Source organism: Sciurus vulgaris (assembly GCF_902686455.1).
Source record: "Sciurus vulgaris genome assembly, chromosome: 9".
NCBI classification, from domain to species: Eukaryota; Metazoa; Chordata; class Mammalia; order Rodentia; family Sciuridae; genus Sciurus; species Sciurus vulgaris.
Window position 1 is genome coordinate 60,720,741 of NC_136469.1, and position 24,303 is coordinate 60,745,043.

At 35.2% G+C, this 24,303-nt stretch overlaps 1 protein-coding gene across 3 annotated transcripts in view; it reads left to right on the forward strand.

The window, feature by feature from the left end:
* Positions 1-1,664: 1,664 nt before the first annotated feature.
* EIF4E (eukaryotic translation initiation factor 4E) overlaps positions 1,665-24,303 on the forward strand; it is a 40,381-nt gene continuing 17,742 nt past the window's right edge. Inside the window, exons 1-2 of one of the 3 annotated variants that reach the window (XM_079153854.1) lie at positions 1,665-2,102; positions 2,616-2,662. In XM_079153854.1, coding sequence (XP_079009980.1) covers positions 2,093-2,102; positions 2,616-2,662 — 57 coding nt within the window. In that variant the 5' untranslated portion in view covers positions 1,665-2,092. The other 2 variants (XM_079153855.1, XM_079153856.1) reach the window with 2 other exon arrangements.

Genomic DNA, 24,303 nt, shown 5'->3' on the forward strand with positions numbered 1-24,303 from the left:
GGTACTAATACATGTATTTTAATGAATTTATAGAGAAGTAAAATGTAAAGTTTATCTATGAATATTTAAGATTAACATGAAGCTGGGCATGATGGCCCACATTTATAGTCCCAACTACCTTGCAAGAGGTAGATCAGCGTGTGCAACATAGTGAGACCCTACCTCACACATACACACAAGCAAAAATGAAACTAATGAACTACACACAGACATAACCTACATAAAAACCTAATCACCTAATCTTTAACATGGTTGGGTTTCAATATCAGTATTAGTCAAAGACTCGTGGTATAAATATTAATGTGTGGTAAGACACATGCAACAAAGCATATAGAAAAGTGGACAGAAATTAATCTGTAAATAATAGGGACACATTTAAGTATCACAAAATATGAGTCTTGATTTATAAGGGGAGTTTTTGATCAAAAGAAAACAAAAATGGAAGCCATTTTTAAAGAAAAGTTTTAAGAACATTATTGGCTTTCAATCTCATGTGGGTATTTCCTTGCCAATCTGCTTTATTGTTTTTGCTCTGCTATCTAGTAGTTACATGAAAATAGTATTATCTATGCTGCCTCTTCAAAAAAGTTGACCAAATATCCATTTTCGAACAGCAGAAAATATTAATAAGATTAACTGTAATTACTTTGGATGGTGTAAGTAACAGTTTCTCAAAGTAGAAATTCATATATCTGTTTGTTTTAATAATTTTATCTACTTTACAACCTACTGGAGCTAAGCTGCCTAGACAACAGCTTTCATTAATCATCTGTGCCATCCAGGTAAACCAAAACAGGAACAGGCCATGACTTTGAGTTCTTATGCAGCCTCAATTATGTGTTAGTCAGCCCAACCATCCATTATGTACTCAATAATAGGTATGACACAGCTCTGGACATCAGCAACACCATAAGGAGGCAAGCAGAGGCAGTTTGTTTATACTTCTTTTCCTGGTGTTAACATTCTTAAGAAGCGTGGGAGATAGCAATGAGGCTGTGTCTTCCTCTTTAGAACCTTATAGTAGCACACTATTAGATGTCTTCATTTCTATTTGTCATATATTAATAACCGGACTTCAGAATAACAATGCCTTGAGAAAAGACAGCACTGCCTCTTAGAAGGACAGAAAATGTAGCACGCCAGCCTGGGGACAAACTTCTAATTGCCTGTGATTCTTGTGAACATAATAATTTCCTGAATATTAAAGCATGTATTGAGGTCAGCTACAGTTATAAAGAAAAAAAATGATCTTGAAACTTTAAAATTGCATTGCTACACATCATAATGTAACAAAGTAAACAAAAGAAAAATTAAAAAAAAACATTGTTTAAAAAAACAATGGCAGGGAAAGCAGCTGATCTTTAGGAAGGCACTTGGTTGCTTATTATGAAGCATTTACAGAGTCCGATGTATTTTCAAAGCTGGTTACAGTCATTACCACAGCACACCCTTGTGAGGTAAGTGTATTATCACCTTCGGTTCATAAATGAAAAAACAGAAGTACAGAATGATTAAGTCACTCCCTAAGGAGAATGAGTCAACGTCAAGAGTCATAGTTGACCGGCTTAACGACTCCTGACGGTTAGTCCAGGGCTTAGTCAGCGGAGCCCAGAGTGGCTTCCCTGGCTGGCACCTGGGCTTAGGCTATTTCCGTTCAAGTTAAATCAGAATATTGGAACCGACTGGACAGAACTTCCAAATAATTTTTACTTCCAGCAAGATTTATCCCTGAGGTCTTACTCTCAGGATTTGGAACAGAAAAAACTGTCGGGTGCACTCCCCCTTCCCCCAGCCGCGGCAAGTGGGTACCGCGGGCGGTTCCGCCTATCCCTTTCCGCAGTGATGGCAACAAGTGATCACCAGCACTAGTGGAGCCGGGGCACGGTTGATTGATTAAACGACTCTCCATCGCAAACTCTTTTTGAAACCAAAGAGAAAATGGTGGGAAGTCAAAAGAAAACTAAATAAACGCACATGCAACTTGTCCTAGGACCTCAACTAAGCAAATGAAGCCTTATTGTGTGTGCTGAGCCTGCGGTTCCCAACCTCCTGGGGAAGATGGGAGGACCGGGCGACAAAGGGTACATTAGGCATGCCAAGCAGTAAGTACGACCGCACTATTCAGGCGGAAGAGCAGAGGACTGAAAATCACTCCACAGCACGCGAGTGCCGGACCCGCTGAACGACCACGTGATCAGTCACTTTTTATTAAAAAAAGTCTTTGCGTTAAAAAAAAGGGGGGTGGAGAGAGAGAGAGGAGGGGGTGGAGAGAGAGAGAGAGAGAGAGAGAGAGAGAGAGAGAGAGAGGGAGAGGAGAGAGAGGGAGAGGAGAGAGAGGGAGAGGGAGAGAGAGAGAGAGAGAGAGAGAGAGAGAGAGAGAGAGAGAGAGAGAGAGAGAGAGAGAGAGAGAGAGAGAGGGAGAGGAGAGAGAGGAGAGAGAGAGGAGAGAGAGGAGAGAGAGGAGAGAAACTCCACTTCCCAGAAGCCTCTTGTTACACACGCAGCCGCAGTCTTGCGCAGGCGCCGCCAGGGCCAAACGGACACGTCCGTCACGTGGACAGTAGCCGGCCAATCCGGTTTGAATCTCATTTTTTTCCTCTCACCCCCCCCTTCAGGAGCGGTTGTGCGATCAGATCGATCTAAGATGGCGACTGTGGAACCGGTGAGTATTGCCTTTGGCCCCCACCCCCACGGGTCCCCGCGCTCTGTCTCCCTTCGGACTGAGGGACCCCGCGGGACTGCGTTCCCGGCGCGCACGCTATCCCTTGCCGCCCCCTCCCCCTCTTCTTGGGCCTGACCTTCCGCGGGCAACTGGGGGTGCCCTGGAGGCTGACCGAGGCGGCGTGTAGACCACACGTTCTGGTGGGGGCCCGAGAACTGGGGGAGCTAGTGGGGGAGGGGCGGCGTGGCGCCTCCTGCGGAGCCGCGCGTTGTCTACAAGGGTGTAGGATGACGGTGGCTCGGGGCTAGGTGTGTGGGATTGTCTTCGTGATAGGAGGGCGCGGGGCCGTCTCCGAGCGAGCACCGGGATCCGCGGGGAGGGTGGGCGGCGAGCCGATCTGGAATGAGATGGAGGAGGGAGCCTCGGGGCAGCCTTTCCATCTCCCTCCCTCCTTCCAGCGCTCCTGCTGAGGGGCTCGGGTGCCTGGCGCGCGAGGGTCTTCATTAGACCGGTGGGCTGGGAAGCCGGTGGGCGCGCGGTACGAGGGGGTGGGATAGGCGGGAGTGGAGCCGCGGCACGCGCGGAGAAGCTTCGATCTCGCCGAGGGGAGACGAGAGGGGCGAGCGCATGTTACTCCAGCGCACCAGAGAGTTGCCGGGGTTGGCGGCTGGGGAGGCGAAAAAGGTTTGGGATAGGGAGGAAACCTTGGTGTCGGGTGGTTAAGCTTTCTAAGTAGAATGAGGGTGGTGGTGAGAAGGGGGATCACATTGTCCTCGCCCCTCCATGCTTGGGACTGGGCTGTCATGGAGGAGGGAAGGGGGAGGAGCGAGGCCTACTGATCGCTGCTGCCGGTCGGCTTGCCGGCCGGACCTGCTGCATTTCACACGCGCCTGTCTTCCATTCATTCATCCTTTCCGCACAGTGCGCACGCCTCAGAGAATGCGATCGTGTCTAGATCCATCTGTTCTTCCGTGTCTTCATCGCCTGGAAGATTTCTAAGACACAGTGAATTGGAAGTAGAAACTTTTATTTTAAGAGTGCTTGTCCGTTTGAATTTTTCATTTTCATTCATGCTACAGAGTTTCCTCTCAATTTAGGCACCATTTTAAACATCCTTAAAGCAAATTAATCTCAGGCCAGAAAGTTGGTAGTTACCCCTGAGGCTGGGGATATTTTTGCTGTAGTTTGAGTTTTTGACACTGGCTTATTGAAACTTCTGGGCCTGTCTTGCGTTTACTGATTGTCACACATATGTGATAATGTCTCAGATACATAATGGAGTATATGAGCAACCAGAAAACATTTGACACTGTGAAACCAGTGGTAGATTTTCCTTGTCAGGTATTTTTGTGAATCTTTATATGGTAACTTGTGATTTTGGTTTACCAGTTTGTTTTGACTTTTAAAAGACTTCTTTAAAAAATTATTCCATAGACTACACAGTAGCTTATTTTATATTACATTGATGCAAACTGTCCTTATTTGTTTCCAGAATTTAAGGCAGTTTTTCGGTTTCATTGCTTCTTTATTGGCACCAGTTTTCATTTATGTTTCTTGAAATTAGATTGACTGGAACCTCTCTTAAGTACCTAATAAAATTAACTGACTTTAGAACGTTAAAGCTATATAACAACAAGAATAAATACGTAAAATTAAAACCCCCCTTAAGAGATTCTGATGTCCACTTTTGATGGTATCTGCTCCTAGCCACTATACCAGTGTCAAGAAAAAGGGTTACAATGGTAATGGAGAGAAGGCTTAAAAATCTTTAAATGATAAAACAGTAATGTGTTCTGTACAGTTTTCATCAGTAACATTTATGGTCCTTCGGATTTGTAAAGCTATTCAGGTTTGTTTCAACACAAACTATACCTGCAAAGTGGAAAAGGACTATTTTGAGTCAGTAAATATTTATAGCCCTTGATATGTTTTGGGTGGTGTAGCAAAGGATACAAAGTTAATACAAAATGTGATTCTATACCTTGTTCAGGGAAACTTTTAAGAAGCTTAATTCCCAGTGTTGTGGTCACTGATACAGTGTTCTAGTCCTGGCCCAGGGAGATTTGGATAATGTGTTTAAATTTAGGAAGATGAATTATATTTAAAAAAAGAAAAAAATTGGGGAGATGAACAACCCCAAAACTTAAAACTGTAAAATCTAGGTTGAAACTATAGTAGTTTGGGGTTATATGTAAAATAGTATCAAAGTATGCATTTTTAGTGAGAAATACGAATTTTCACTATTTTTATGCACCCTTGTCCACAGGCTAATCATGTAGTATTCCTTTTGACAGTTTTATTATTTAATTTTGGCACTAGAGCTTGAACCCAGAGCCTCCCACATAATAATCATACACTCTACCAATGATTTGTACCCCTAGCCTTGGATTTTTTAAAATTTTTATTTTTTTAGTTATAGCTGGACACAATACCTTTATTTTATTTATTTATTTTATGTGGTGCTGAGGATTGAACCCAGTGCCTCACATGTGCTAGGCAAGCACTGTACCACTGAGCTACAACCCCAGCCTGTATTTTTTTTTTTTTTTTTAAGCAATTGATTAGTATTGGGGTACTATTGCTGAAAACTAAAAGTCATATTTCATTGCTACTTTTAATGCCTTTTTCTTACTGCCCATAATCATAAGCACTTAAAAAGCCATGGGCCTTTCCTGCTTATCTGCTTATTTCATAGAGATTTGGTAGTTTTTGTCAGTGAAAATTAAATAAAATATTAGTCATTTTAAATCCTTGAAAGGTTTTAAATTGTGTGTATGAGTTTAGTTACATTAAAATAGGGCTTACAGATATTAAAGTGACAAGAAGTTTGAAAGGGAAAATTAAGGGGAGCATTTTACTTCTTTACAGGTAGTGTGACAATTTTTAACATTGGAACAAACTGTACTCTCTGTCATCCTATTGGCATTTGAATTGTGGCTAGGTCAAAATTAGAATTGGTATTAGTTAAGATGGTAAGTCAGTGTGTCCCCAGGCCATCTTACCTCCAGTGGCTCATCTTTGTAGAAAAAGAAAGAAATCACTTTATCTTCATTCTGCATTCTTTATTATTCTCTCCCACCACCCCCACACACTTTTTGGACTTGTATTTCTTTTTAAGGTAAGATAAATTTTGAATTCTTTAGTTTAATTGAAGGCATGTAATTTTACTTGTTTTTACATTGTATCTTGAACTATTTAAACTGTATATTAATTTCTTAAGTGAATCAACTTGAACAGCCAGATGATTTAATGTTTCCTTTTTTATACTTTAGAAACATGCTTTGAATTGTAGAGAGTTTAAATAAGGCTTAAATACATATTGACAAGTAAGTGTTGTGTTATAAAATTCAATGAGTTTGTCTATGAAATACTGTTTGTTAATTGGCAGACTTCACAAATTAGTATAGGTGTTTTTGTTTTAATGGAAGAATCCAATATATCAAAGTTGATTAATAAACCAAATAAATTTGGTTCTAGCATTCATGTCCCAAACTTCATTTCACTTTATACTCCGAATTAATATGCCTAGTTATGTGACTTCAGTAAACTTAGTGTAGATATACAGTTTATTCATTGAAATTGCCGAGAATCATATGTAAAGTGAATTATGTAAGCTTAATCTAACTTGAACAGAAAATTGTGGGCAGATAACACTTTTGTAAAATGTTCTGTTTAATTTATGTAAGATTTAGAGTATAATGGAATTACCAGCAGTCCTCTACTTAGTAAGGAACCTGTGAAATAATTTTTCTATCAATGGTAATTTCTCCTTTTTCTTCCCTGCTTTCACTAGAAATTTCCTTTATCATCTGTCACATTTGAGTTGCACCATCTTTGTTAGAGACTTTAGAAATGAAAATGAGCATGGGTTATAGTCTCATTTTAATATCTCTGTTATAGGGACTGTTGGAATTTCTAAGTTTAGTTGAAAAATTGGGAATAAGACATTTTAAGATGATTTTGATTTTTTTTTTTTTTTTTTTTTTTGGTGCTGGGGATTGAACGCAGGGCCTTATGCTTGCAAGGCAAGCACTCTACCCACTATGCTATATCCCCAGCCCCTGATTCTGATTTTTAAATGAAATATTCAAAGATGAGAATTTGTCAGCTTTGAAGAATTAGATAAGGTTAATATTCTATCAGTGTGTTCCATGCAGATATATCCATTTATACACACATCTTTTTTCTTTACTAGGAAATTCTGCAGCCTTTTGATTATCAATCCTTGGCCATGAGCAAGAAATACAAAGCCTATGATCTCCTTCCCTCAGATATTCTTCCCACTCCTATCCTTAACCATAAAAATCAAATGTTCCTTCAGAAATCCCTAGTCATGTCTGAAGGAAAAAAAAAAGAGCCATTTTGCTCTAAAATACCTGAGAACGTGGTCAGAAGCATAACTTTAGAAAGTATTGTTCCATAGAAATAATGGGAAGCTGAAGTTTAGTCACACTGTTTAGTTTCTGTTGAAACAGATCTAAGCATGGATTTAGAGTTCTGAACAACAAACTCAGAAAACAAACAAACAAAAATGACCTTTTAAACATGACCTGTGTATAACAGCTATTTTTTAGTGTAAGCAGAACTTTATTATTTAGTAATTGCTAACATAGCACTTAATGTAAGTCAGGTATTGTGCTGATTCCTTTACATATATTCATATCATCCTTACAGCAACCCTATAATGTAGGCAGTATTATTCTTATTCCACAGATGAGGAAACCAAGGCACGGAGATTAACATTGTGTGACTAATTTTCCCCAAGATCACACAAAAATTAAGAATCCTAAGAAAATAGCACCTCAATTTCTGAATTGGAGGATTGACCAAGCAGTTAGAGTAGTCCTTGGTATCCAAGGAGATTGGTTCCAGGACCCCCAGTCCCCCCACAGATACACCAAAATCTGCAGATGCTCAAGGTCCTATATATAAAATGGTGTAGCATTTGCATATAACCTATGCACAGCCTCCTGTATACTTGAAGTCATCTCTAAATTAATTATAAGACATACTACAAAGTCAGTGCTACATAATTGCCCTACTGTATTGTTTAGGGAATAATGACAAGAAAATTTTGTACATGTTCAATATAGATACTTTTTTTTTTTTTTCCCGGAATATTTCATCCAAGGTTGATTGAATCTGCCAATAACAAGCCTGCAGACATGGAGGATGGACTGTGTACTAATTGTATTTAGTAACTGGTCTAGAACTTTTAAAGTAGATTTCTAAAGAAATCAGTTGGCCATTTCTTATGATTTTTCAGTCTGGATTTGCCAGTTAAAATATTTTGCTAGTGAAACAATTTTAGTAAAGATTTACAAATGTGGAATTTAGTCTTGACTAAACTACCTAAGTACTTTTAGTAATTTTGGTGAAAGGTTTGGCAAAGTCGAACAATTGTTTAGAAAAAGGTTCAGCTAAAACACATTTATATGCATTTATTGTGTATTTTAAGCTTGTTACAACAAACTACTATACAGAAATTAGTTAAAATATTCTTTCTTGCTGTTGATTATAAAGACAGTCAATAAAATTTTTATTTTTATGTGAATATGTTAATGTTGCTATAAAAATTCTTATGGGTCAGTAGCCTCTATCAATACTGTCTGATAATTTAAGTATTAATTAAGTCAAGAAAATCTGATACTTAATGAAAAGATGAAATGGAACATCTTTTTCTTGTGTTTTTTTATTGAATGAAATGAATGGTTCATAGGTAAGGAATTCATATTTCAGGTAAACTTTTTTCCTATCTATCACATAGTTCCTGAATGAGAGTCAGAACTCAAACCTAGTTCTCAAACTTCGTTATTGTCCTGTTTAAGAAAAATGAAAATAAAATTCAACCAAAATAAAACTGCCAACTCTTTACTTTTAGTAAAACTTGTACATCAGGGATAAAATTGATGCATACATCATCATTATACACAAGTAAATATAAAATATACAAATATTACATAATCAATATATACCAATATGTTTGTATATTAATGTAAACATTAATATATAATGACAGTATAATTAAATTAAATATAAAATAATTTCTCTGAAAGGTTTATACTGGATTTTGGATTGTGGGAATAGGAGGTTTTTTTTGTGTTTTTGTTTTTTTCATTTAAACTTGTACTTTAATTTTTGCTGTGTTTTAGTTTATAAAGTTTGTTTTGGAATTTGGTTAATAGATAATGGTATTTAGCATATACTGTATTTTTATAATTTTTTTTTCTTGACTTAATAATACATGCTTCTGGTCAAAAATTTGAATTGATCCCTTAGTAGTCTGGTGAAGTTTATAACCCATTATAAGATTTTCTTTTTTTTTTTTTTGCAGTAGGAATCAAACACATTTCAGAATGTTTTTAAATGCATTAAATAAAATACATAGAATTACAAAGGGAACCAATTATACTGATAGCAATAGAAATTGTGTTAACACGAAATACATTATGCACATTGGCCTGGCACAGGCTAAGTCCTTTTAATGTGAAAAATATATCTCTTGCCTATCCCCAACCACCTAGTTTCCTAGTTTCATTTTCTTCAGTTGAGGATCCTTCTATAAAAGGGCCATTCAAGAGAACTTTCTGTGATAATGGAAATACTAGTGTGCTGTCCAGTATAGTAGCCACTCATCTCACATGGCATTTAAGCCATGTGAAAATGTGCCTAGGTCATTCAAGGATATTAATTTTAAACAATATTTAACTTTAATTAGCCATATGTAGGTAGTGACTTTCAAATTGCACATTATTACTTTAGAATCTAGACACATTGTGGTGTATACAAACATGAATATATATTTAGTTTGATTTTGTAAAGTAAAACTGGATGTGTCAAATTTGGGTGGAGTAAATTGTTTAATTTTATCCTAGAAGAACTTTTCTGTGTATTTTAAACTTTGAAAGATATGTATTTGGTCTTCTATAGAATTAAAATTCTGCGTGGGCTAATTTTTTTTCCTGTTTTTTTACAACTGTGTTTGTGAATAGGTAATCTTAACACTGTTCAAAACTCAGGAATTGTGCCTTGTGCCACCCCAGTGGCTCAAGAGGCTGAGACAGGAGGATCGAGAGTTCAAAGCCAGCCTCAGCAACAGTGAGGTACTAAGCAACTCAGTGAGACCCTATCTCCAGATAAAATATAAAATAAGGCTGGGGATATGGCTCAGTGGTTGAGCGCCCCTGAATTAAATCCCCAGTACCCACCAAAACAAACAAACAAAAAACAGGATTTGTACAAGAATCTACAGTGAAATCTTCTCAAGCCAATTCCTATTTAGGCAGGTCATCTCTTGAGGGAACCAGCATTATCCATTCTTTTCTCTTTTTATAGACATTTTGTATATATAAGCAAATCTGATTTTTAAAAAAAGCCATCTTCCACAGTATTCTGGTACATTGCATTTTTGTCTGATATTTCTCAGAGCATTTCATATCAACACATAAAGCACTCACTTTTCTTTTTTTGATAGGATTGTTACATGGTGTGGTTTTAACAGTTATTTCTGTATTTATGACCAGTATTTACAGCCTTTTGCCATTTCAAACATTGTTGAGATAAATAGCCATTTACTTATATCTTTTCATACAGGAGGTAGTATATCTATCTAGAAGGTAGGTATTTTGACAAATTGAAAAGTTAAAAGTAATACTGGTCAAATAATAGTTGTGCAAGTTTAGTTGGCTTTCAAGTTACCTATTTGTTAGGTCTTCCTCCTCAAAGAGTGAACTGTTTATGTGTGGAAACAAAGTACAAAATAATGTAAGTTTTAGAAAAACTGGATACCCATATACCCATCACCTAGGAGATACCAGTACCTCAACTTCTTTAATACTCTCCCTTAACATGATTATTTATGCCCCCTCCTTCTTCCTATCCTGAATTCCTGTTATTCATTCCTTTTTTTTTTTTTTTAATAGTTGTCTCCTTTATATGTATCTTTCAGCTACATGTTCTTTGGTTTATGAAAGTTCCTAAGAGAAAATAGTGTGAATACAATTTCTGGTTTGTAGTTTAGCTTCAGCTTCTAGAATTTCTGCTAAAGCTCTTCCTGGGGAATCCTTGAGCAGATCTTTGGAAATAGGACTCCGCAGTTATTACCTAGCAGGGTTGTATTGTGAGTCAGGCAAGAGCATGCAGTAGAAAAGTTTGTGGGAATAGGCCACTCTGTTATCTTGTTTTAAGATTAGATTAAAGCAATGCTCTTTTGGTCCAGTAAGGGAGCTGAACACAAAGGATGGAAAAGGAACTTCATTATCATATGGTTAAGCTGAGTTAAATATAGATTAAAACCTGGGCCAGAACCAATAGTATTTAGTGGTTTTCATTTTTTATATATTATAGGGCTGGGGATGAACCCAGGGCCTTGTGTGTGCTAGGCAAGTGCTCTACCATTGAGCCTAGCCTCTTGTTTTTTTTTAGGAAATGTTTCTTTGTCATAATAGCCATCAAGTCATATTGTTCTACTCACATTCACCTGAATCACATTACTCCAATCTGGATTATTAGCTCTCTATATTTGGTGCATATTAGTCTTCACTTGATATCCTTTTACTGTGTGTCTGATTCCCTCTCATTTTACTTCTGTATTGCACCCCTCTGTTGACTTTGTCCATTGCCTTCCTCTTGATTTCTTGTGTCACTTTGGTGTATCACATCTTTAGTAGTTTAAGAAAAAGTATATGGTAGTTAACTTTTTGAGACCTTGAATATTAAGCAGTATCATGCCAATAGTTTGGCTGGGCATAGAATTCTTTTCTTTGGAATTTTGAAGGTATTGTTCTGTAGATCTGTTGATAAGACTAAAATGATTCTGATGCTTTTTTTTTTTAAATATCACTGATTCCTTTCATGTCCCCGTTGCTTAGATATTTGTAGATTCTTGTCCCATTTCGCATTGACATACAGTATGAGTATGAACTTCTTAATTTTTTAAACTTTATTTCTGGTTGTCAATGCTTTATTAAAATATTTTCCCTTGTACTTCTTGATTTGGGGACATTCCACTGTACCTCTATTGATGTCATGCGTGATGTCTTGATGGTGACTTCCATCAATATTGCATCTCACAGATGAGGCAGTCCACAGCATCTTTTCAGTGGTTCCAAAAAGTTCTTTGGAACAATGTTGACAGTTATATTGAAAGTGATATTTGCCCTGTGTTTTAAGTTTTTTTCTGTTTATTTTTGACTCTTGGTTCCTTGAGGGCTTTGATGATGAGGGCAAAGGTAGAAGATACTACTTCACCCTGACCCTGTTGGGTTCTAAATGGTCAGTTTCATCATCCTTAGACCCTTTCATTCACCGGTTGCCTTGGGGATGTCATCACTAACCTTTTTTTCTTTTTGGAGATAGACCTCATGGCAGACATAGTCATGATCTTGTCACCCTGTGCACCTCAGGCATATGACTTTGATCTTGAGGTCCAATCTGGACAGCATTGTGGAGGTGGCTAATGTCAGAAGAACCTGGACTCAGGACAACGAAGAAACTTGTGCTTCAGTCTCCTGAACTGAAAGTCAAAAGGCAGAACTTTTTAAATATGGCAACTTGTATCTATCACTTCTGACAGATTTATTGGTGTTTTTCCTCTCATCTTTTTATTCTTTTTGAAGCAGTCAGATATTGGATTTTTTAGACTAGTTCTCTGGAAAACTGCATGTATTTTGCAGTCTTGTATGTCTTATTTTAAATTTCCAGGTATAATCTCTCACTTTTCCTCCTCGTTCATTCCCTTCCTTTTATTTTGTCTTTTGAATGTTGACTTTTTAGCTTTCTCTAATTGTTGCAAAAATCATAACTTGTGCTTTTTAGGATATATATATATATACATATATGTATATATTTATATTTATATACACACATACACATTTAAGGCATTTTCTTTTCCCTGCCCGTTTCCTCCGAGATGCTTATTTTCTTTTTTCTTTTTGAACTCATCTGGCAGCAGTCCCAGTAGCTTTGAGAAGCAGAGGGGATTGAAGGACCTAGCTGTTTTCTAAACAGCTTTTACTGAATTCTGTTTAATTTACTTCCCTTCACTTCCAGTTTTAAAGATGCTAGCAGCCTTCAAGTCTCTTGTCACCTACATTGATCAGTTACCACTTGTCTGTCTGCATTCCAGCCACACCCTCTTTATTTTCTTTTGTTCTTTATATCTGTGTGTGCATGTGTGAGTGCGTGTGTGTGTGTGTGTGTGTGTGTGTTTAGTTTCTTAAATCTTGGTGCTATAGCTTTTTGTGAGATTTTGGAAAGTAGTAATATTAGAATCATCTGTTTATTCAAACATTTGAGTGCTTATGTGCTGGGCATGCTTCATTATTGAACCCATCTCTTCCTTCAGCTTTTATTAATGAATTACTGAATGGGAAAAGAAAGTAGATTTACATTTAAGAGAATAAATAAATGAGCTGGGATTGGTGGCACATGCTTGAAACCCAGCAATTTGTGAGGCTGAGGCAGAAGGATCACAAGTTTGAGGCCAGCTTGGATAATGTAGCAAGACTCTATCTTAAAATAAAATTTTTTTAAAAAGGTTGGGGACATAGCTCAGGGATAGAGTGCTTGCCACCCTTGGTTCAATTTCCATTACTGCCCCCTCGTCCCCCAAAAGAATTGTCATTTACACTTTAAAAGTAACTTATAACAGTAAGTTGCATTCTGATGACATAATGCAGTATTTACAATTTTTCTGTAATATTGGCAGAAAGTGCCATGAATAATATACTTAGTAAATATTTATAGCACTAATGTACAAAGTGCAAGTGCCTTCCCTCAAATGTCCAGGGATTATAACCTGACAAGAAATTTTTAGGATTCAAAAACAATAACTTTGCAGCTTTACTGAGGGATACAAAGGAGAACTTTAATAAATGAAGAATCCTAGGGTTGTTTTTGAAAACGATTTAATAGTGGAGGGATGTTAATTATTGAGTATAATACTTAAACTCAGTATAAACTGAATCACAATACCAAAATCTTTATAGGCAAGGTGGTGTATGGTATTTCATGCTTGGCTCTGCATACTGTGGCCTGCTGTAATTACATAAATGTAATATATATATACATATATATATCAGTCTATTTATATATATTTTACATATGATTATATGAATGCCATGGTCTTTTACATTTGAAACTTCTAAAAAAAATTTTTTTAAATGATAGATTACTATCCTAAAATGTTCACTGGCCTTTTCTAGAAGTTTTGACAACATGTACTTTATAAAATGTGAAGTTTATTTGGAGGTATAAACATGAAAATTGTCAGTAATTTTTTTTTTTTTAAATGGTGCTGGGTATCAAACTCAGAGTCTCACAAATGCTAGGCAAACACCATTCCACAGAGCTACATCCCCAGCTCAGGACATTTTTTAAAGAAAAAGACAGGGGAATGGGAAATTTGCTTGGCCATGAGGAAAAAAATTATTAAACAAAGGTAACTTAAAAATGTGATATTGGTGCAGGACGGGATTGGCAGATCACTGGAATACACTGAGCAGTCTAGAAGTAGACTCAGGTGTGTATTTGGACTCCAGTATAATATTATTAAAATGACTTTGGAACATCTAGATCAGTGTGAAGAAAATTTGTAATCCCAACAAGTAGGTATTCTCTAGTAATATTTTGGTTCACTTGTGTGTAAATGCTAAATCAACATATCTCTGTGTTGTAGTTTCAACATTGAGTAGAAAGAACAAAGAGTTCTAAATATGCTCCTTTCCCCCACACATGCACAGCTTTCCCACTGTCAACATCCTGCACCAGAGTAGTACATTTGTTGCAATTGATGGGTCCTTCATTAACTCATCATCTTCATACAATCTTGGTGTTATATATTTTGTGGATTTTGTCAAATGTGAAGTAACTAATATCCAACCATTATTGTAGCATACAGAATAGTTTTACTGTTCTAAAAGTCCTCTCTGCTCTGCTCTGCCTGTTTCTACTCGCCATGCCTACCTTTTTCCTTTTGTAGAGTGTCATTATCATTGGACTCATATGTATGTAACCTTTGATTTAGTAATTTGCATTTAAGTTTCTGCGGTATTTTCGTGACTTGATAGTTTATTTCTTTTTAATGCTGAATTGTTTGAATGTACCATCATTTGTTTAGGACTGAAGTATAGAGCTAAAAAGTAAAAGTGCTCATTGTTCATATGATTTTGTACTGTTTTCCCCTACTTCTACATAAGTATGATTTTATTTTATTTTTTTGGTACTAGGGATTAAACCTGGGGTGGTGGGATGTACTCTACCACTGAGTTATATCCCAGCCCTTTTTAATTTTCATTTTTCCTTATTCGCCCAGACTGACCTAGAACTTGTGATCCTTCTTCAGCTTTCCTAGTTATGTTGGATTGTAGCTGTGCACCACTGTGCCTGGTGTACTAATGTTTTAAGTTTTTTTTTTTTTTTTTTTTTCAAACGGTATAGTGTCTGCATCATGAACATCATGATTTGTTATTATTTGATTTTATGTATAACATAGTGTTTATTAATATAAAATATATGAAACTACTATTGTCCTGTCAGTTGCCTGAAAGAAACCTCTCAGAAATCTAATTACTGGATTAAACAATATCTTTCTATAGTTGGAGACTTGGTAGTTCATTAGCTTAATCAGACTAAGTAGAGGGATGTATAGCCCACACCAAATCTGGGGGACATATGAAACACTGGCTATACTTGTTTTTGTAGTTTTTTTTGAAGAAATATGTTTCTTCAAAATATATTTTCTTTTGAAAGGCGATTCTTGGTGCACACTAATAATTTCCCTGTTTAAACTACAGATTACATTGACATTTCAACCTTTTTTTTACCACCATTAAAAATTTTTTTAAAAAATGAACACAAAATTTACAGCATTCAGCAGCTCTTTTGTTTTACAGTGACATGTAAAAACTGATTTTAAAAAAACACCATTAAATTTTAGTTATGCTTGTCAAAGTTTTAGAAAATATCTTGAAAGCATTTGCCTTTTTTTTTTTAATTAGTGAAGGATTTTTGGTGTTTTGGTGTTTTGTTTTCACAGTACTGAGGATTGAACTAGGGCCTTGTACATGCTGAGTAAGCACTGTACCACTGAGCTATATCCCCCAGCTCTATTGACAAGTTTTAAAGAATAATTGCAATGTTAATAATTAATCATGTTAATGCAACCAATATAGTTTTCTTCAGCATAAACACTTGTTCTAATGTGATTGGGGGGACAGGGTATTGTACCATTGAGGAACATCCTCTGCCCTTTTTATTTTGGGACAGGATATCACTAGGTTGCTGAAGCTGGCCCCGAGCTTTCAATCCTCCTGCATCAGCCTCCCAAGGCACTGGAATTAACAGGTGTCCAACACCACCTTGGCAAAGAGCACAACAAGGTGTTCAATCTATAACTGTGCTTATTCAGTTGAGATAACTCACTACCTTTGGACCAGCCAAAAATTCATGTAGTTTGAGACTTTTTTAGTTTTGATAATATTTAATATGTGTAAATTTTATATATTTATTTTTAAATATGAAAGTTCTGATATCTTTGGTTTAAATAGTAGTGACATTTAAATTTTATTATTATCTTTGTTATTGTTCTAGTTCACATATCTGTTTCTTATATTTCTGTCATCACATCCCCCATCTGAATTTGTAATCTTGTCTTAGGCTCAATGAGATATGCACAGTAATTTAGTCAGTAAACAGTATTGCTCCTTCAGGAATTAGTTTATTTTAACATATAACAAGATACATCTTTTTCTAGTTGTTAAGAATGCATCCAAGTTTTAAAATTATATATTAGAAGATCTGAAATTCAAGTGTGGACTATAGGGAGTTTTAAAAAAATGAAATGTACTTATGTATTCTGACCATGCAGAAATAAGAACTTTGTAATACCCCAACAAACTTAATTGTTTGATTAGTAATCTAATGTTAGTCATTAATTTTGACCTGGTAGTTAGATTTTTCCTTGAATCGATTAAACATTTGTAAATTTTTAAAGTATTTTTAGATACAACCCAACAAATCATCACAATATTTCTTTTCAGGTAGGAGTTTGAAGGTCATGATTTTGATACTTCACAGATAAGTAATAAGACCTCCAAAATCTATAATCATACTTTCCTAATAAGTGATCCAGATTAGTTGGTGTTTTATTTTCTATGAATTCATATACCTATATATTTGAAAACTAAAAAGCAAAACAATTAATTTATGAGTGGCAAATTTTTAGCATTTTCACCTAGTTTTTTTATTTTTTTCACTTTTTACAAGACATTGAGGCTCTACTTGTTCTTTCACACTAGTTATTATGCTAATTTATATCTGGGAAGGTACTGTGGGATGTATATCATTTACTAAAGAGATACCTGAGAATTGAGTATTTGCATACTAGAAGAAAGAGTAAAGTATCATAAAGTCTGTTTGTATATTTGTACTTAACAATTTCCTTGTTATTATTTGTGTCTGTAAAAGGATTTTGTTCATAGTTACCTGTATATATGAGGTATTTGATCAGTAGGCATTAGTATGCTGTTTTGCCTGATAATGTATACTCACTATAATTGGTTCTTAGTGTTTACTTGCTTTTTCCCCTAATAGTGGAATTTCCTGTCTGTGTGGGTGGGTGAAGTATATGTATCATTCATGCTTTTTTACTAATTTATTGGCAGTGGCATGCACTTGTCAAGATGAACCTGAGGCTGTGGAGCAGAATATAATACATACTGTAAGGTTATGCTACCTAGAAGAATACCTTGGTAACCATTTAATTTATTATCCAATTCTGGGCATGTTCGAGAGTGAACTAGGTTCTAGTAATAATTATACTAAAACAACAAATAGGTAATACTAGTACACATGGTATTTTTAGCCATAACCCCTGATAGTTGTGGATGATTTTAATGTAGACTATAGCTAGGACATGTTAACTTTCCAGGGAATAAGTTTATCTAAAAAGTAGAGAGAATAGTGGTTTCACAATTTTGTGAAAATAGAATATGTTGATGTAATGTATATACAAATTTATAGCACATTGTTTGATGGTAGTGGCTTAGTAAATGTTACTTGTCAAGTTAAATCTCATAGTTTGGATGAGGTGTGAGGATTGATGTTAGCATTTTGAAGTCATAAAGCACTATCCTTTTCTATTCTCTACTCTTTACCTATCCTACTCTTTATTTGATACCTTAACATAGTGCTTTCAGCGTACTGAAATGTTGGGTTAGTTACTTGTTGAAGTAATTGGATAACTGTCTTAGCCATCGTAGCATTCACACTTCTTATACAGTCACTCATGATCTTTCCAGTTCAACAAAAGAGTGAAGCAAAGGGGAAATAAAAGGAATTTCTACTGGGGGTGTTTTACCAGTCATATTGTTACCCATTGTTAGTTCTGTGGCATTGAACTTGCACACTTATTTTGTGTCATCAGGAAAGTGCTCATTGGTCTTAAAATCATTTAGGTGTGGTGATTAAGTAGTTATTTCCAAACAGTTCACCAGCTCTTTCTCTTCTTGAATTCACACTTATTCTGCATGTGGGGGTAAAGGAGGGAGGATGAGGAAGATCTGATGTAAGGATTGAGTGTAGATAGAAGTTACTGAGTCGAGGACTTCTTTCGAGAGCATGTTCCAGTCAGTGTAGGTTGCCACTTCTTCTCCCATGTAACTTAGATATAAAGTTAGTGATTCAGCTTCTGAAAATTTTTCCTTAGGGTAAAATTGAAAGGACTAACCAGATCTTTGCACAGTTTGGAAATCTGATTCATTATACCACATTAACTCATCCTTTCTTGCCTTTCCAAACTCTTAAGTTAATAGCATCTGATAGTACTGATTGCTAATGATAGCTGACAGTATTGGTCACTTAAGTTCCAGTCTCTTGGATTGTCACTTAAAACCCTTACAGCTATTTACAAATGAAGGAAGTGATGCTTAGAGATTTTTAGATCTTGTCCTAATTCACTTAAACCCCTATTCTTTAAAAATTCCCCCTACTATACTTAAAAACGTAAAGAACTGATCAAGCCAGTTGTGGTGGCACATACCTGTAATCCCTGCTACTGGAGAAGGTTGCAAGTTTAAGACTACCTGGGCAACTCAACAAGACCCTTTCTCAACATTTAAAAAGGACTAGGAATGTAGCTTAGTGGTAGAACAGTTGCCTAGCATGTGCAAGGCCCTGGTTTTAATCCTCAGTGCCACAAAAATAAAAAATCAAATAGGAACTAGAAGTATATCCCAGCTTTTAACCACTTTCCAGTATTGCTTCCTAATAGATCAGTGATAGATAAATTTGGATTGCATTTGCTGGAGGAAAACCAGTACTGAAGTCAGTCTCATTTGCAAAGACTGTTGTTTGCAGCATTGTTTGGAACCACAGTGAATAGTATTAGGTAAATGTGCCTAATTTATGATTTATTACTCTGGCCCCTTTGATCTGTTTTATTTTGATACTTGAGTTCAGTATTCTTTGTACCATTCTTTGTAATCAAGCACACTGCCACTTTCCAACCATTCATTAATTTCATTGAATGCCTTAAATGGGAAAAGAGAACCAAATATATGATGCTTCAGTATAGGAAAGGAAAAATAATGTTATCTACCTTTCAAGTAGAATAAATTGGTTTCTTCACTTGAATGTTACCTTAAAATTCTTTTATGTTGTCATGGGTCACTATGACACTGGGAGGTCACTCTTACTTTTACCTAGAAATAATATAGGAAATAGATGAAAGTTTTCTGTATCCATGTATATCACACCACGCATAAGCAAACCAAATAGCATACCTAGCAGTCTTTAGCCATATAGTATGCCTTATATAAATATTTCCAGAATGAGAAGCCAGGCATCCATACAACCATAATTTTTAGATATTCCTTTAAAAGTACGCCAAATCAGAAGGAAGAAATACAATTTTTTTTTTTTTTTTTTTCTTTAAAGAAACAACCAAAATGCCTTCAGGTTACACCTCAGTTAAGGGTAAGTTTAATGGTTTATATTTAAGTATAATTTTAATTGTGTGGCAGACCATTTAAATGGTTTTCATTTATTGATTCTTCTAATCTCCATAATAATCTTATAGGTGTTTCAATGCCTATTTTAAGATGAGGAAACTGAGGCACAGGAAAATTGTTAAATGCTCAGTAATTTATAGCTGTGAATGGCAGAGCTGGAATTCCAGCTTAGGTAGGATTTGACCCCAATGCATCTCTTATTCTGGTGAAAAACTTTTTGTTGTTGTGTTTTTTGTTTTTGTACTACTAAGGATTGAACCTAGACTTTCCACAATGCTAGGCAAACATTGATTAACATCCCCAGTCCTTTTTATTTTTTGAAACAAGGTCTTACTAAGTTGCCCAGACTGGCCTTAAACTTGTGATCCTGCTTCAATCTCCTGAATAGCTGGAATTACAAGTGTGTGCCAGTATACCTAACCTGCTTTTGTTTTTAAAAAGTAATTATAAATCTGTTATGTTTGTAAAATGGTACAAAGATAAAAAATACATACAGAAATGTATTTTTGAATTTGAAAAGTTTCAAGAGACTTATAATTACTGCCAGATTTCTATAATCTTTCCTAAGTGTTTACATTCCATTTCTGTGTCTTAAATTCCCTGAAGATCATAACCAGTTGGTGAACTGCTAGTACTGTGGACCACACTTCAAATCAATTTTAGTTCCTGGAGACTATTCAACAAACCATTGGCTTTTCTATACTTCAGATTAAGGATTGTGCAGTGTCTCTTTAACATTGGGGGAAAAAAATTCCAAAAGTTTCTAGGAGTAAATATTTATTGTTTGAAGGCAATAGAAGACACAAAAGGGTTTTTTTTTTTTTTTTTTTAAGTACTGGGGATTGAACTCAGGGGTGCTCAGCCACTGAGCCACATCCCCAGCCCCGTTTTGGATTTTATTCAGAGACAGGGTCTCAATGAGTTGCTCAGCGCCTCGCTTTTACTGAGGCTGGCTTTGAACTCGAGATCCTCCTGTCTCAGCCTCCTGAGTTGGTGGGAATTAAAGAGTATCATGAGGGAGGAGGGCTCATTATTTCTAGAAGAGGTAGTTTATATAAATTATATGGATTAAGAGTTGGTGAGGAATTTGAATATTCAAAACAATGAAAAGACACATTTTATAATTGGAGGAAAATAGGTTTGAACATAATGAGAATTTAGAAATTCAGTCAGATTTATTAGGGAAAGAATAGCAGTAGCACTCGATCTGGGAAACATTTAGCTTTGTTATATTAGGAATATTCTACAAGGCTAATATTATGCCTGATAATATGTGCTAATTTTTGTAGAATAGAGTAAAAATGCTCCCTTAGATTCTCTGTGGCTTGCCCCTCTCTTGCTTGACTTTTTTCATCCCTGTCAACTTCTCTTACTAAGGCCACCTGCTGAGCTGTGTTCACTGAATTATAATGCTGAACATTTTTATTTGAACCTCACAAATGCAGCAACTTTAAAATCAGTTTTAATACTTTGCATTTAAACTGGTTGTCTTTATTTCCTGACTTGACATCTGTATTTAATCTCTTTGACCTTACAGTTAATGACTTCCACTGCCCACAGAATGGAAGGTCCTCTTTTAGCCTGACCTTTGAGGCCTATCAAAATATCACTTCACCTACCATTCTAGCTATATCTTTGGTTTCATGAACCCTTTCTTTCAGGTGTACTGGTTACCATCTTCTAAATAAGCATGGCACCATCTCATGACTTTACTCTTGCTCCCTATTCTACCCATTATAAAATGGGTTTTCAAGGGGAGGTTGTCTTTCAGGTGAAAAATGTGTTTGATTACTTTGAGAGTAGTCAGTTATTAAATTAACCTTTACTGTTTTGTCCAGGTGATTCGAAAACATAGATGTTTAAGACAAATTTTTCAGTGAAGTTTTCTCATTGATATACAACCAGCCTGAAATAATAGGGAGAGAGGTGTTGAGACTTTGCACTAAAGAGTTTTGTTTTTAAATTGAATGTAAATTTAAAACTATTTTACTATTTGTGCTATATAGGAAGCAACCTTAAAAACAAGTTTGTATCTCATAAAAGAGAATTGTTCTTAGAAGTGCTATTTAGTTTTCATACAGATTCATATGATGATCATATTTCCTGTACTTTGTCTTGTGTATTTAAAAAATGTGAGACTGAACATAGTACTTGCCTGTAATTCCAGTGATTCAGGAAACTAAGGTGGTAGGATTGCAAATTCAAGGCCAGCCTGGGCAATTTAGCAAGACGATCTCAAAAGAAAGAAAATAGGCTGGGAACATAACAGTGGTGGGTTCCCTGTGTACATTCCCCAGTTCTAGGAGTGTACATGGGGTGTGGGGGAGCAGATTTTGTTTTTTTTAAATGTGATTAGAACAGTTTTAAAAATGCTTTCCATGGAACCTGTTTCAGAGAGAATTTCCTTGATGGTACAATTGTCCCATAGCCTGACTACTTATTTCACCATTTATCTAAAATCCCATATGCCTCATTTGAATTAATCTTACAGAGAATCATAGTAGGGTGTCTAACTTCAAAATATCTAAATTTTATTTTTACACAGTTTATATTAAATGAGTGTTTAACAAATTAAAACAAATAATGAACAAATTGGAGATTTGTTATTGCTAATTGATGTTTATGCTTAACTGAGGAATGACCTGAAAGCATTTTTTGTTGTGATTTTTTTTTTAAAAAAACAAAATACATTTTTTTGTTCTGATTAGGCATAGTTCCATAATTGTAAACCATTTTTTGAATAAAGAATTCAGTGCAGTGTGACATTATTTTGGACATCATTTCTTAATTTCTAATGCCAAAAATTGAAAAAAGGTGTAAGACTTCCTCATAGAATTTGAACCATCCCCATAGAAACAGCCTGAATGTTTTAAATATCCAATGTGGATATTTTGTTTTATTTTTATCTAGTTACATATAAGAAAGGAAAAACAGATTGGTTATTTGACTCAAAGTTAAGAGGTTTTATAACAAGAAGTTGAAAGAAATTAAGAGAAGATAATTTTATAATAAGGCATGTCTCACTCAAGAGTCTTAAAATTTTCCCTTTTTGCAATAACTTGATACTGTAAACAAAATATCAAAAAGCTAAATGGCACCATGTACAGCCAGAGGAATGAGAACTTATGCTCCATTTTGTGTACAATGTGTCAAAATGCATTTTACTGTCATGTATAACAAATTAGAACAATCTTTAAAAATTTTTTAAAAAGCTAAATGGGTGAATAATTGCTACTACTGAGCTTTTTTGTTTGAACTACTACTGCTGATTAAGAATGGATTGTTAAGTAGATGGTCATTTGGAAATATAACTTAAATGAGAAACTTTGTGCTGAGAAAAATATCTCCTTTTATATATTTTTAAAATATTACTGTTTAAAAAATAATTTTTATCATCAGATGATTTCTAGATCTTATTGATCATTGTCATGTGAACAATGAAGAATTTTTTGTTTTTTCATGGAAACTATTAGCTGCTAAAGCCATTTTGCATCTTAAAGATTTGAGAAATTCATGTAAGTTTAAAATTTTGAACAGGAGACTACTAAACTATTGTATATAGTAACTTTAAAAAGCAAAAGAGAAACATCCATAAATGCTTAAATTTTAAAGTTTCAAATATATATTGAAAAGAGGATTGCCTATGGCCATTATACATTTTATGGTGTTTCAAAACATTTATCTTATCATTAATCTCTTAATATGTAATAATGCTATATTATCTTATTGTTACATTAAGTCAAGTAAGTATATTATTATTACATATTAAGATAATTGCTATTAAAAGCAATCAGAAGATTTTACTTACTGATTCATATTTCTACACTTGAAAGTAATTTTATAGTTAACCTAGGAAACGTACAAATTTATGTTCTTTAAAACTACATCATCAAATGGATTTAAAAAAAAAAAAAGAAACTACACCATTACTTATTTAAAGTGGGACTTTTAAATCAAAAGAACACTTTCTAAATTCTAGGAACTGAACATTATTTTCTCCTGAGTACCCAGGTTTTCTTCCTTTGTATTCAAACATTGAATTGTCATCTTAGTCTTCCATCATTCTAATAGTGAAAAGAAGAATAATGGAAGGAAAAGCATTAAATGAGTTAGAAGATGATATTTTGGACCCTGCGAAACTTGTAATTCCTCAGAGTATATTTGCTTAATTTTTTTATGCTGCTGAGGCAAGAGGTTTAAGTAAACCTGAAAGTGTGGTTTATAATGAAGATACAACTGTGGGTTGAGTCTCCAAAATCTGAAAAATTTTGAACACACCCATAATGCCACAAGTGGAAAACCTGACCTTATGTGACAGGTTGACATTAAAACACAGGTGCACAACTCTTGATTTCTTCAATGTCAGCAATGTAAGAAATTCCTTTCCAATTCCTTCAACTTCAGTATAAAAACTTTATTGCACGAATTATTTAAAACATTGTATAAAATTGCCTTCAGATTGTGTTTATATGGTACATTTAAAACAAATTTCACATTTAGATTGGGGTCCCACCCTCAAGACAATCTCGTTCTGTAAAAACTTTAAATCTGAAACACTCCTGGTCCCAGGCATTTTGGATTAAGGCTACTTATTGAACCTGTACTGTACTTTCAGAAGAAGGGTATATTTTA